General features: G+C 39.3%; 1 protein-coding gene across 9 annotated transcripts in view; it reads right to left on the bottom strand.

The window, feature by feature from the left end:
- Positions 1-15,429, bottom strand: part of ptprt (protein tyrosine phosphatase receptor type T) — a 448,077-nt gene that overhangs the window by 169,819 nt on the left and 262,829 nt on the right. For all 9 annotated transcript variants that reach the window (XM_022195474.2, XM_051948450.1, XM_022195480.2 and 6 more), the window contains exons 12-14: positions 9,258-9,459; positions 5,857-5,959; positions 1,877-2,153 (exon numbers count right to left, since the gene is read on the bottom strand). In XM_022195474.2, the coding sequence (XP_022051166.1) occupies positions 1,877-2,153; positions 5,857-5,959; positions 9,258-9,459 (582 nt within the window). The remainder of the gene's footprint in view (positions 1-1,876; positions 2,154-5,856; positions 5,960-9,257; positions 9,460-15,429) is intronic.

Below are 15,429 nucleotides of genomic sequence, written 5' to 3'. Positions count from 1 at the left end.
AAAGGTTTTGGAAAAAAAGAAAAAGAAGAACAAAATGGCTACAGTTTCCTTTGTAATGAGCCAATGGTTAGTTTAGAGCAAAGCTGGCATGACTTTGCTTAGATTTTCTTTTTGTTTTTGTGTCGCTTCTTGGCTTAACCTTTTTTGTTTGTTTGTTTTATATTTTTCCAGTCAAGGCAAACAGGTTTTAAAGCCCTTAAATGTGTTAACCCTCTGAACTCACAAGGGTGTTTTCTGCTCTTTTCACACTTTTCTTCATTGTAGGTTCATTCTTCACTGCAATATGAAGCTCTGAATGTCTATGGAAACAGAACAACCACGACTAGAAGGATATGGAACTCAGGAATGTGTTTTGTTCAATATGACAAAGTCAAAATGCCTTAAATCAGAAAAAAAAGAATGTAGAATTTCTTTGACTATTCATTTTACAAAAAAAAAAAAAAAAAGCTTGCGGTTTAACCAAGTTCAGCTGAAAAGTTTCTGAATTGATATCGGTGCTACAGGTGACCACTAGTGGATTCTTTGTTGGGCAGAGGAATGCAGATTTTAGTTTCTGACAGAATGTAGTTTATGCAAACAATATACTTTTTGCAATTTTTGAAATGTTACAGTTTTAAGCGTAGATTTGCATCATTTTCTTGACAGAACAGAGACGGTGAGAAAATCTAAAAACAGTGAATTTTTCCTGTTTTAACAGATTTTGTCCCTGATAAATGGTGTGATTTTGACTAATTTGGGCTTTCTTTTAATGAAAACATGCCTTTTAAACCCACCCACCTGACCTGCTTATTGTGACTGCAGATATTTTCTATATTCCCTGACAGTGTGAGGTTTTCTTTATGAGAAAAGAAATGATTAAATCTTGGTAAATCTACTTTTTGATGCTACATTCAGAGGCACTAAAAGTCACACATGTTCCAAATATACACCAGAAGTCTCAGTGGATAAACAACCAAACGGATTTCTCTTGTTTATGGTAGAATCTGGTTAGTGCAAATGTTGTGCTTATTGCAGTTTTTTAAATGAGACATTTAGAAAAAGGGATTTGGGGAATATTTTGCAAACATGTCACAGAGGAGTAGTTGAATGACTATCAGAGAGTTGAAACCCAACAATTCTTTGTTTTTAAAGTTTCTGACTTTGACAATTGGTGTGATTTTGACGACTTTTCGAAAAGATAACATGACTTTTAAACCCAATAGAGGCATTACTATGATTGCAAATATCTTCTAATTTCCCTGATAATGCGAGGTTTTCTCTATGAGAATAAAATGAGTTAATTCGGGTAAATCTGCTTTTTTGATGCTACATTTAGAAGCACCAAAAGTCACAAATGTTCCTAGTTAACACAAACATTCTCAGGAAATGAGCAACTGAACAGATTTCTTTTGTTTTCCATAGGTTCTGGTTAGTGCAAATGTTTTACTTTTTGCATTTTTTTTTAAATGATGCATTTCGAAAACAGTGATTTGGGGAATATTTTGCCACTTTCTGTCACAGAGGAGTAGTTCAGTTGGTGTCAGAGAGTTGAGATCCAACAATGTTTTGTTTTTAAAGTTTCTGACTTTGATAATTGGTGTGATTTCATACCCCGTGGTGGTATTACTATGACTGCAGAAACTTTCTAAATTCCCTGACAGAGTGAATAAATTCTAGTAAATCGGCTTTGTTGATTTTACATTTAGAGGCACCAAAAGTCACAAATGTTCCAAGCATAGACAAGAATTCTCAGGAAATGAGCAACAAAAACGATTTTTTTTCCTAAAACAACAAGAACAAAGCTTAAACTGCTTATCCCAGTTAAACAAAGTCTGTTTTCTCATCCCATTTCCTGAACTGGTCCTTGAAAATGCTGTTTGGGAAAACCGAGACTCACCCCGTTGGCTCTGCTCATGGCCTGGTAGTAGATGCTGTAGCTCTTGGCAGGGGACAGCGGCGGATTCCAGAAACCGCCGTAGCTCTTGTTGTCGCCCACCGTGAACGGCTGAACCACCGTGAGGCTGGAGGGCGGCAGCTCAGCGGCGATGTAGTAGGACGAGTCCAGGATGGAGGCGTTACGGAAGCTGACGGGGGCTGAGAAACACTCGGGGGCCTCGGAGGCGGCGCGGCGGGTCTTGGACTTCCGCTCCTCCTTCACAACGAGCTGGTAGGAGCTGAAAACGCAAAACGGCGGTTTTTAAAGATGCTGTTTTGTGCTGTTTACCAACCCCTGCTGCTTCTGAAGCGTTCTATCACACTGATAAATGAAGAAAATAGTCGATAAACCAAGTGGGGCAGACATTTTTGCAAAACTGCTGCAGAGTTTCAGTCACTACAGGTGTCCTGAAACAATGTGTAAGTCGCATAAACCATCGAGGTGTTTTATCTGACACCTGAATTTATCGCACCATTCAACAACCTTTCAACAGCCTTAAAAAGCTTTAATCTCCAGAGTGCTTATATCCATTTTGGTAATAAAAGCATTAGCAAAAGAGGTCTGTGAGGAATCTTGAGGAAAAATGCCTACTATCCGTTATAAAGGAGGATAATTTGTTCCAATGCTCACTTTTTTTTTTTCCAAATGGAAGATACGTTTTGGAAGCTAGCTTTCTAACAAAGTGCCTGGCAGACCATTTCTTGTGCTGACTCAGCAGCAAAGTAGAAATTAAAAGTAAAAGATGTATATGTGTGAGAGCTTTAATTGATTTCTTTAAGAGTCCAGATGTGCGCGTATCTTTCTGTGTCTAAGTGATAGCGTGCACAGACTCTAGCAGGTGTACCCGTTCACCTGGATGTGCTTTAGCAGGTGTGCTTGCATTTATGTGCATTTAGACACTTGAAAAAAATGTCTATCTCCGTCCGCGCTCGGCTGCGTGTACATATGCATTTCCATTATGTTCCGAGAGGCTTCATGAATGGCTGAGGGCTCCTTTAACGGTCAGGACAAACGCAGCGGCCCTCCGCAATTACCTTCCATCCTCCACGCCAAGAACTCACTTCACAATTATACGCAATTAGGGAAATGTATGTTTCTGTGAAGGAGGCCGCGGCCAATTATCCCCCAGTTCGCGTTTGGCAGCTTTCATAAAAGATAATTGCTGATGACCAAAGATGAGTCTCCCTCTCTCTCGCTCTCTGTCTCGCTTCCTCACTGTCACTCTCTCCGACGTTTCTGCCTTTCTGGTGAAATATCCATTTCAAACTAATGGCTTTCAGAGGCTGCACTGGGGGATGAGGCAGAGGCCCGCTACAAGGAGTGGACAGGGAATAGAAGAAGAGTGTGTGCTCAGTGTTTGAGACAGTCCACGTGTTTTTACTTCTATCCAGTCAGTTTTACACCTTTACAGTCAGGACATTTTAGAAACTAAGAGCAAAGTGGGACAGTTTTGGTAAAAGGAGGACATTCTTGGGGAAAGTGATGACATTTATCAAAGTGAGGAAGTAAACAACAACAAAACAAAAAAAGGCAGGAGAAGACATTTTAGAAAGTAGGAATAAAAGTGTAATGGTGTTAGAAATTGGACTTAAATGGAGAGTCAGGGACAACATATCTAAGCTGTAAAAGAAAAAAAATGTTTTTTTTCTAAAGAATGGCAAAAATCTGGCAGCAAAGATGCCAAAAAATATAAAAAAAACTGTAAAAACTGCAAAAAAATAACAATATATAATGTAACATTTAATTTAAATATAACAATATAAAATGCACTTTAAATTTAAATGCAGTAAAACAAGGTAATTTTACAGTTACGCATTGTAAAAGAAGAAATTATTCTTTAAAGAGATACCGTTTTTCGCCATTTGTTTTCATTTTAAATACAGACAACATGTAAATTGATGCTAAAATAACAGTTTAAAATCATTTAGTAGTCTTCAATCTTTAATTCATACATTTCCTCTTTGAATTACAGCAAATATCAGTAATGCCATGCTATTTATACTGGTTTAAATACAGTAAAAATAGTAGAATTTTACAGCCAAACATTGTCAAAAAATGAATTTGAATCAACAAAATTATACACATTTCAGCTCAGTTCAGTTTTTGTCTCTTTTTTTTGCTAACATGTAAATTTAAACTTCTTTAACAAACTAATCATAATTTGGCAAAGCTGTGAAAATCTGTAAATTAAAGAGAAGTAACTTTAAATCATTAAAATGTATGTACGATGTCTCGTAAATAATGGCACACAACTGTAAAAAAGTTAATTTATGATGGTTTCAATTTTAAAAAAAAGATTACTATTTACAGTTTTGGCTATTGTTTTTCTTTTCTTTATGATTAATTTGCCACATACATTTTTTTTCACTCATATTTCTGTACTTTAACAATAAAAGAGTGTAAACTAACAGTAAATCGTTGAAAAACTAAGTTAAAAATGTCACAAAACCTTCATTTCTTTTCCATACCATCCACTTTGTGATGTTTTACAGTGCACCAGTGCGGTCTTACGTGTGCTTCTGTGTGCAAACATATTAAAATAACTCTGGAACAGTTGACTTTGGGATGATTATCTCCATGTAGCTATCTTTATCTGCGATCTGCAGGTTTACAGCCGCATACGTGAGTCGGTGCGTTTGTGTTTACCCCAGTGAGCAAATGTGTGTGCGTTTATTCCGCTGTTGGTCTTTACGGCCGCCTCCCTGCATGTCTGCGGATGTGTGTCTGCAGCACAGCAGCTGCTCCTCTTAGCGCTGCCATTTTGGTAAACATTCTCTATCCAAGCTCCTGAACTTTAGACGCTCTACTCAGAATATAAAAACAAAACAATTCCTGTTCAAAAAATAATAAAAATTTGTACGCACATTAACCAACAGATGCTTTTTCTTTTTCTTTTTCCCCCTGCTTCCTTGCGTGCATCTGTCGGCACTTAAAACATGTAATACTTTCGCAAAACACACACAATGATCAAACACATTAAGGGGGCTCATCTCGGGTTGATAAACACATAAAGATGTTGAGTGCAGCCTAATTCAACACGAGACATATTTGCCGTGTGTGGGTGATTAATGGTGAGATACGGCATGGGATTTGCAGAAATTAACACTAAACTACTGACCCACACTCGCATTTCACGAATCCATTTCCCCAAGTCCGAAGCGAAGTGATATATATTCTCCACGCAGCCTTGTCGAAACTGTATTTCCCTAAAGGCGAGTGAGAATAATGTTCTCCCCTGCACCAATTAAATGGATGAGATCACATGTTCAAAGTGAACTTTTAATTAAAAAAACATGCGGGATGAAATAATGAGGAAAAAGGAAAGGAAATAAATTCGCCGGGTGTCCGCCCTGACTGGTTTTGTTTTGAGCAAGTGAGCGGGGTGGACTGGGGACCGGAAAAATGAAACTTCAGTGTGCTGTTTGTGCCTGATATAGAGCTTCTAAAGAGAGCTTGCATGACATGATTGGCAACTTGCTCAATCTTGCAGGAGTTTTTATGTACATCGCAGGGGAACTACATGTGCACTTGTGTATTTCTGTGTTTTTATGTTTCTGTGATTGTAGGTTTGCACAAGAAAAGCTCAATTCCTCTTTGCTAAAGCAGCAAAACGGGTGTTTACTTGCCAGACATAGGACATGAGTAAGTAATGACGATATGTTTCACTGCCAGATTTGCAAAAAAAAGAAAATTCTGTGAGTTTCTATCCTTTCCTCGCTTTGCATACAAATTGGACTTATATGTGTGAGTGATTTTAATGGCTTTAAAGGAGCCCCTTGAGGAAGGAAAATGAATGAAAATAGAAGAACAAAAAGGGGAAAACGAAGGAAGATGGGGAGAGAACGGCCGTAAAGACGATTAAAGTTGGTGGGAGACGACAGACGAGTAAAGGAAAATATGAAAAGAAGGAGGGGAATAGGAATTTATAGGAAATAAATTACCTGATAGGTGCTCCTCTGGACTGGGCGGGCTTCAGCAGGATAGTGATGGTGGTTTCTGTTTCATTTAGTGGCGCCTCTGATTCATACTCTGGCATCATGGGTGCTGAAAAACACACACACAAAAAAATACAGTTTCAGGAATTAAAAATTGAAACCAGGGTTACTTTTACTGACTGGTTTAGGATTTATTGCAGAGCACCTCTTAAAAAGGCTGTTACTGTAGCTGCAGAAACTTACTGCTAAATAAATTAAATTCATTCATCCCAAACCCCAAATCATAAGTAATTCTGACAGCAGTCAGACACACCAACTTCAACTTTCCAATATAATGTAATATGCAGAGACTCAAAGAAAAATTACTTTTGCTTGGTTAAAAAAAAGCAAAAAAAAAGTGATGGAAGGCAGACAGACTTAGAGAACAACAACCGTCAGGAAACCAAAAATGAAAAATGACTGCATTCAACATTACAAAAGTAACTGTCCAAAAAAATTATGTAAAAATGCATCTTAAAAGGGCACTTCCTGCTTCAGTGACAGAAGCATATGACACAAATATTAATCAAGCCGTCAAAAATGAATACAGCTCAAAGTCTGTATGAGTTCTGTGGATTTTAAGATGAATTTACTGCATGATCAGACTTCACATTCATTGGTAGTCACCACTTTCCTCAACTAGCCCTTAGGTATACACTGATGCTACAATACAATTGCTGAATAAACATTAACAAAACAAAAGAAGGGCTTAGCTATAGAGTTGAGAAGATTTACAAGATTCGCAACTTCAGTGCAAAAATTTTAAAAAATAAAATAATCACAGTTTGCATTATTCATTTTAGATCTTTGGTTTTTGAGAGTTTGCATACAAAAATCCCAATAAATATCAACTGTGTCCATATCTCTGACAAACTACCATGGTCTTTTATTGTACAAACTTGACCTTGCTTCCAAACTGTTGGCCTAAATAGATGTCCCTTTTAAGCTGATTGTCGCAACTTTCCGCTTGCATTCAGAGCCGAGATATCGCATGCAGTCCCCCAATGCCGGTTTGTGCATATTCAATATGTACCGAGGAACCTTTGGCAAGCATTGGTTTCTCGTACCGGTTGGAATGGGACCTATATTATTATCTGTTATTATTATAAATCTATTCTATATGCTATAGACACATTCACCATCCATCCATCCATCCATCCATCTCTGCAGTACAGACATATTTATTTACCGCCTTTCAAACTCTTGGGTTAACACTGTAATAAAAACACATTTTGTACAGCCTTCTAAACAAACCTAGTATTATGAATTGCTTTGACATTACGGCATCGTGTCTCAACAACAGCATTTTATTGCACTCAAGCTTTTAATTTCACATCCGTCATGGTCCTCATATCAGAGGTGCAGCGTTGACGCCCGTCTGAGTTAACCATCAACACTCCTCCTCCTTGATTGGTGTGACATTTAGGTTATTAACACAACCCTCCTCCTCCTCCTCCGTCCATCCATCTCCTTCAGTCTGCAGCGTTTCATTTAAATCTCTTCATCCTTTGCTCCCTGAATGAGATAATGAAGATTGGGGATGGCGTGACATTTGGGCGGATCTTTGATGTGTGGAAGCAATGTGTTTCTCCTTTTTTTTGTTTTGCTTGTTGCCGCTGTTTTTCCTCTGAGCAACGTGTTGTTCAGATTTAAAAGGCTCGCTGGAAAAGGTCACGCTAGAATCACTGCAGGTGCTGACAGATGCAAAAATGCTGATGACACATTAGAATGGAATAAAATCTGTGTTTAATGCCAGAAAAACTGAGTTGCATTGAGTTTAATTCACAACATGTGATCCCTTATTCCATTGAAAGTAGCGTCTGTACCTCAAATACAGTTTGCTGCAATAAAAAGATGACATAAATCTGTGTGACAACAAAAACTGTTTCCCGTTAATTAGATTTTTAGGCATTATTTCAGACCCGTTTCGGGAGATAATGAAAATTTTCCATTTTTATATCCTAAAATGTACTATAGTATTTCTTTAGGTATAATAAAGTGGCACTGTTTTAGCATTTAAGTTGAGGTATTTGAAAATGTGAGCATGTTTATGAGTAGAAAGAAACCAAATGTGGTGCATATCTTATTTTTCTCCTTTCTTTCTACTCATAAAAGACAAAATTTTGAACTGAGCCATGTCAGTATTTAAAAAAAGAATGAGACACATCAATGTGAGGTCAAATTTATCAGAAATATGTGGCTAAATAAGAAAAGAGATCAGTGTAGAGCTTCCCCTGGTGAGTAAAACCTAAAGGGAAGATATCTGCTATTCTCTCTGCTTTATGTCACATGTGGATTAAGTAAAATGACAGTGATAAACGTTGTATTGAGATTAATAAACACACATGATAAGGTCTCTTTGGATTACTTTAAAGCTATAGATTTGTCAGTGCACAAAAGTAAGGTAATGGCTCATATAAAGTTGTATTTAAACATGATAGAAGGGAAGAAATAGACAAGAAATGAGGGGAAACGGAACAAACGTCAAACCAGCTGAGAGTTGAAATGAATAAATCTGTTTAGATGGTACATTTTGCATTTATTCTGCATGCAGCTAAAGTTTTTTTCTCTAAATTTGGATTGAAAAACAGAGTTGCTTTGCTATAAAGTTGAACTTGGTGTTGTAAAACCTTGTAGTTTTCTCAGATATATGGACTAAAAACAAAGTCACAACTGCAACAATGAAGAGAAACTGGAAATACCAACAAGCTGCAAAAAACAAAAAACAAAACTAGAATTGCTGAAAGAATACTATTAGGAAAAAGAGTAAACAAACAAGAAAGGTAGGAACAGAAAAAGAAAGGATGAACCAGAGGATTGAGGAGGAAGTGACTGGGATGTAGGAGAATCAGGAAAAGGATAGGTAAAACTAGATGGAAAAAGAAGTTATATAAAGGGCAAAGAGAGGAGAAAGTGAAGGGTTTTATTTTGCATCCCCCATTCTGTCATTTGAACAACAAAGGACACCCTCCTAGAAAGAGCTGGAATTGGAATGAAGACTCCTCTGGTTCAAGAATAAAGAAATGTGAGCACACTTCACAGTTCTCGCCACAGATTGTTTGCTTTGTCTTTTTTTTGTTGCGGCGCCACTGACATTTTCTACGGACCAAGGCGGATGAGGGTTATAAATAGAGAGAAAAAGTCATGGCAGATATGAAAACAGTCACTTACACAGACAAAGGACGACACAAACAACATAAAAACAACAAGGCCTGAAAGTGACGGACGTGTCGGCCCACCAGAACAAGCCTCTACCTGCTGTTATGAGCCAACAAATTAACAATCTGACAGTAAATAAGTGCAGGAAATGTGCAGAAACAAACCAAACAACAACATAAAACTCATGTTTTTCAATAAGTGGCGTTTACCTGCTATCTTGGTGGTTATTCGGGTGGTGACCGGCGGTCCGAAGCCCTTGTTGGTGGAGGCTTTGAGGGTGAAGAAGTAGGTGGTTCCTGGATAGAGTCCCACAAACAGATGATGAGTCTCGTTCATCAGTTTAAACACTCGGCCTCTCTGGGTGGTTAAATCAGCGCTGGGGTCCAGTGAACTCAGGGCCTTGTAGGTGATCTGGTGATAGACAGCAGAAATACAGATTTATACTTAGCATTAGCAATTAGCGTTGCCATCACCATTGCATTGACTGGTTTACACACTTTATCAGTTATTTACAGCTGTAGAGTTGAGCTCGGCTGCAGTGTTAGCCTTCTGTGGGAGGTTCTGGATAGCAATAGCTTCCAACATATTTAGACTTTATTAGTGATAACTGTGTTCCTTTGCTCACTAAAGCTTTTGTTGGGGAAGAATGCATTAAACTTTTTCTAGCAAACATGCATCATGGAAAACTACTATGAATGTTGAATGTTGAAAAACCGTAAAACACTTATACACTAATATTGCATGTATTATGAAAAAAATGAGTTTGTCTAGATTCTGAAAATCGAGTCACAGCATAGTGAACATACGGTTAGGAATCCATTTTGATTGGACAGTCGTTTGTAAAATGAACCCTGTCATCATCAGTTCCCCTTTGAGAAATGGTGAGTCCAACTTTCTAAACCTTTGGGGGGATGTAAACATATCTTTTGAGGTAGACTTTAAGGCGATTTCTGACCTCATATGCAAAGTTCACAACATCACTCCACGAATATGAAACACTTGACTCTGCATAAACCCAAAAGGAACAAAAAGATAACAAGACGTATAATTCAAGTATCATCTAAGATCTCACAGTCTGGTTTGTTTTCACACAAGCAACAACTTTAAACTTGACTTGGACTCATTTGTGACAACTAAGCTCAATATTTACATTTTTCTGTCTTTTTTGGCCAACTTGACCGAGATGAGAGCAAACTAAAACAATAAGTTGGTGTCTGTGGAACCAAATAATAGCAGGAAAAAGCACTAAAAAAAGGTACACAGCACTGAGAGTAGATTACAATCCTTATTGATGTCATTACAACTTTCTCATCTACTGATATGTCTATGGATGGACGCAAGTTAAATTTCATGAAGCACAATTCACTGCAAATATATAGAATAACCACAGTGGAATGTATCCCTTTTTTCTTAGGAATTAGACTCATTTATTCCCTTTTCTATTGTTCTTTTCCAGCAGAAAGCAAACAGTAACCTTCAGAGTCCGACCCCGATCCAGCCAACCTCTGCTGTCACACTGCAGCAAATCCAGTAAATCAATCGCCAGTTATTAAATTGTCTGTTAAACGTCACACGAATCAATTTTTTTTTTTAGAACCGAAGCGACGTCGGCTCTTTACAATAGCGTTTCTCCCCCACGATCTCCACTTTGAGACTGGAACAAATTGAGCAAATTGACCCGTAGCCACTAAACTGGCAGCAACACTTCAATAGTTCTTCTTGTTAAAAGACCTGTCAATGTCAGTCGCGATGCTGCTGCTGCTGCTGCCGGCAAAATTTCCACACTGCGAAACCATCAATGAGTGCACACATGGACACACACAAACCGGTAAAACACTGGAGGACAGCTGTCACTGCGAATGACAGTCAGCACAAAAGAATATTGAGTGGTGGGAGCAAAAAAAAACCCAAAAAAACATTAATAGCGATTCAGCCCCAAACTCATTTCAGCACTTTGTGTCACAAACTCTAAGTGCATTTCAGTTTGTCTTTCAGTGTCACGGTGAAAAATAGAAACGCCAGATACATAAAGGGTGGCGGCAAGGTGACCGCCAATGAGGAGAAAGATCCAAAGAGACAGAAACAACAACGTGAATGAACCAGAAGGCAACTTGGAGGAGCGGAAACCTCCACCAACGCAGAATCTTTCTCCAAATGTGCCCAGCTACAGCCCCTGGATCGCTTTCCCATCATTTGTCTTTTTGGGTGTGATTTCTTTACCAAACAGCATGCGAGGGCAGCACTGTTAAGCCAACTGCCAACCAGAAATTCCCAGAAGAAAGCTTTCCCATCAGCACGAGTGCAGCATCATCCGAGCTGCAAAAAATAGAAATTATTGACTCACATCAGCTCCAAAATTAACAAACACTGGAGCTGAGACAGACAGAGACTGGAATAATTGAGCAGGAATCAGATTTCCTGAGTTTAAAAGAGAAAACAAACAGTGCAGAGAGCTGTCCTGAAGGTGGGGTAGTGCTTTAAGATGACCATAAACTCTCCAGTTTAGACTCAGCCAGCGAGTTTTGCTTCATGAAATCCCCATTTCCCATGCGCCCTTTCTGTCACTGTCAATCCTGGTCAGCCGACCAAGCGCAGGACAGACGAGGCTACACAAGTTAAACTGAGCTTCAGTTTTCAGAAAGAAGTGTTGCAGGGACACTAGAACATGGATGTGCTGCAATAAAAGACACTTTCTTCTTTCTAGAATGAAGCGAGGTGAGGAAGAGAAGGAGAAATGATAGAGATGCACAGTTGTATTTTCACACTCGCTTTTACAGTCCTCCTTTTTAGCGTATTTTGTACTTTTATATTTCTGTAGTTTATTCTAAATCCCAACAATTTTTGCACCTTTTTTGCACTTATCTTGCTATCTATCCATCCAAACACTAAGACATGAGATTTAATGCAGCAAACCTTTAAAAGTTTTGTTTTATGCATCACAGTTTCAATTACAGTCTTGCTATTGTGACAAAAAGCACAATGAACTGAGAACAGACTCAAATTTCTACTGGAGAAGGCAGAAAGAAAGAACAGTGATGAAACCGAGAGGGCTGAGAGGAAGACTGAACCAAAGAGCGAAGAGGGGAAAAAAAGAAAGAAGTGATAACAAGCGATGTAGACGGATGTTTGCATAAAATAGTTAGCTGGGAGGCTGGAGGTGTGTGTGTGTGTGTATGTGTGTGTGTGTGTGTGGTTTGCGGGGTGAAGCGGTGGGAGGAGGATCTCAGCACTTCACAGTCGTGGACGTCGGTCGGCCCTCGTCTCTCCATTAACGGACTGAAATCAAAAGCGCTGACAGCTGGGCGCCTCGCTGCGACTCGGCCTGCAGGCTGCAGCGCTGATGTGTGAATGTGCCACCGTGTGTGTGTGTGTGTGGACAAAAAGAAAGGAGACATAAGAAATATGAGGAGGCAGGGCAGAATAAAAGAAAAAAAAATTGGGGCCGATAGACTGCTCTAAATGTGCATTTACTGGCTGCAAACATATGAAGGGATGGTAGTGTGCAGCAAGAGAAACAGTCTTTGCATTGAGTTCGATCCTTTAAATCAGGGTTGATTCTACTTTATTTCCTGGTGCTTCAAAATCCTTCCTTTCTCGGGTATTTTCTGAAGATGCTCTGCATTATGTCATCATTCCGAACAAATTATCGTCTTATTAGACGATGCAGTGGACAAAAGCAGCCCTCAGATGGTTTCATATTCTACTTTTTCAAGGTTGGGAACATTCAAATTGAATCTCTAATGGGTACATTGAGCACCAGTGTTATGCTCTTAATCCTCAAGATGCAGACTTGAAACATTTTTGTCCTCTGGAATTGAAGTGGACGTGGCTCAGGTGGTCCTGGAGCAAAATGTTCGCCTCAAAAATGCTCCCAGTTTCTTCTTAAAGGAACACTTTATGCTGCTTTGAGGCTGATGATCACAGTTTGAATGTTCTGTTCTTTACTGGACAACTGTTCCTCAGGTCTGAAGGTCAGATTTGGACACAGCTAATTTGGATAGACGGTCCCATTGTGCAAAGGCATCACATTTACCCCAGTGTCCCCGGCTGTTTGAATGGCACTGCTCTTATCTGGCTAACCTCAATGCTGCAAAGAACAAAGTTTGTATTTTCCACTCATATTTTTCTTTCTTCTCTTTCACTGCCAGTGACCTGAGACAGTAGTGTCAAATCTGCGGGGAACACATTTAATCCTTGACATTTTAAAACAACTGGAGTTGACCAAAGTGCTGCACGAGTTACCACACGGACAGCAACAAAAATATGTGCAAGAAGCAAGACAGGATGAAGAACTGTGGAATCCATTTGCAAATCAAATATATAAAATACGAAAACAGCAAGGTGCAACAGGACAGCAAGTTGTAAGATTGACTTCTAAAAAAAAAATCAAATTTTACATGTTAAAATAGAGACCTCAACAACCCCACAACCCTCATGAGGATTAAGTTGTGTTTAGATAATGGGTGGATGGATGGAGGTTAAAATAGTTTTAGGCTCTTATACAACCATAAACCAAAAGCCATTCAAAACATGCAGGTCTTGAGAGTTTTCTTCAGCAAAGTCAATGAAGAAGGACCAACTGATTAAAAGACGGAAGTTTTTTCAAAGCTTTGGATCTGCTACTCTACCACCCTCAATTGTGGAAGAGTTCCAAACAGTTGTTCTGAGGATCTAAGAAGCCTGCAGGTAGAGTAGGGCCAGAAAAGTTGATATTTTCATGCCAAATTTGACCCGAAATAGCAATGATTGGTCCGTCCATCCATCATCCCTCCATCCATCTATATGAATACCAAGACATGGACTTGATATTTAATGCAAAGTTCAAAACAGTTGATCTAAGAGATCGAAGAGGCCTTTAGGTAGAGTAGGGCCAGAAAAGTTGCTATTTTTGTACCAAATTTTCACGATGATTGGTTTTGCAGAGCTAAAGAAGTGACTATAGCAAAAGAGCTGACGTAGAACTACAGCAAAAAGCAGAATGCTGGGAATACCAAGGAAACATGTGAGGGGAGTTTGAGAGGCTCCAGAAAAAATAAAACATGAAAGGAAAGATTACAGTCTCAAAAAAGAAAGCAATCAAGGGAAATTCTGTGTCCAGAACTGCAGGCTTAACAGAGCTTGGATTGCAGGTGGATGAAAAATACATTAATAAGGAAAACATGAACATATTCAAACCTTCAGGTACAGATTAGTCAACTACACTCACATTCTGACAACTGCAGCACTGAATTGTGTTAAAACCTTTATCAGAAACCAATACTAACTACTAAAACAGGGAATGAAAACCAGCCTACTTCAGTTCAGGTCTTTAACTCAGAGACAATCATTCGTTCGGTTGGGTTCCAGATAGATCTATGATGTCAGGGTGCATCACAACGAGACACTGCACTGACAAAAAAGTTTTCCCCTCCACTTTCCCGACACTCAACTCCCCTGCCGCAGCCCAGACAGACAACTAAAAGGTCTCTCACACCGAGGAGCTTGGGACAAAACCTTTCGCCGATAGAACACGACGGTCCAAAATGCAGCAGAAAGCCCACGGCAGAGCAGCAGCCTCGCCTTCCACGAGCTGCCGACGTCTCCCAGGCCTGAAAGTTCGCCCGGCTGGCTGAATAAAACATGTTGAATCAATAGCTATTTATACAGGCTGGGACTTAGGGGCTGGAACAATAAAATATCATCTATTTCATCTACGCTGCAGTTTTGGTTTGCACATCGATGGCTGTTATTTTATAAGTCATGAATGGCTCTATATTTTTATGGGTTTAGCTCTCTCTCTCCCTCTCTCCACCTTCGTCTGCTCACTTCTCCCCTCTTCTCTCTCTTTCTACGCCGACTATCTTCCTCTCTTTTATTACTCTTTATATGGTATTTTCACTTTTCAAGTATTTTCCCTCTGCCCTTTTCAATCCCCCCCCCTCCTCTTTTCTACACTATTTCCTCAATTTTCTCAGCATCCTTCTCTCTCTCTCTCTCTCTCTATAGTTGATGTACTTGGAATCGGTAGAGCCATAAAGCTCAGGTTGTTTTATTGGCCAATGAAAAGGCAGGCGCGCAGCGGGGCAGTGCATCTTGGGTAATAGAGTGTGCGTCTGTGGGGGATAAGTCAGCAGAGGGAAGGTGTATGTTGTGTGTGTGTATGTGTGTGTGTGTGTGTGTGTGTGTGTGTGTGTATGTGATTGAATTAGCGAGTAGGAATGGAGAAAGTGAGGAAGGTAAATAGAGGAAAGACTGGAAAAGATTAGAGGGAACAGAACGGGGAAGACGGAGAACGATGAGATGGCTAGAAGAAGAACACGGAAAAGAAAATGGCAGAATTTATTTAACCTGCAGAGGGAAAGGTGGACAGAAATGATATATATATATATATATATATATATA

The sequence above is a fragment of the Acanthochromis polyacanthus genome, chromosome 5, assembly GCF_021347895.1.
Source record: "Acanthochromis polyacanthus isolate Apoly-LR-REF ecotype Palm Island chromosome 5, KAUST_Apoly_ChrSc, whole genome shotgun sequence".
NCBI classification, from domain to species: domain Eukaryota; kingdom Metazoa; phylum Chordata; class Actinopteri; family Pomacentridae; genus Acanthochromis; species Acanthochromis polyacanthus.
This window is presented reverse-complemented; position numbering and strand designations above follow the sequence as displayed.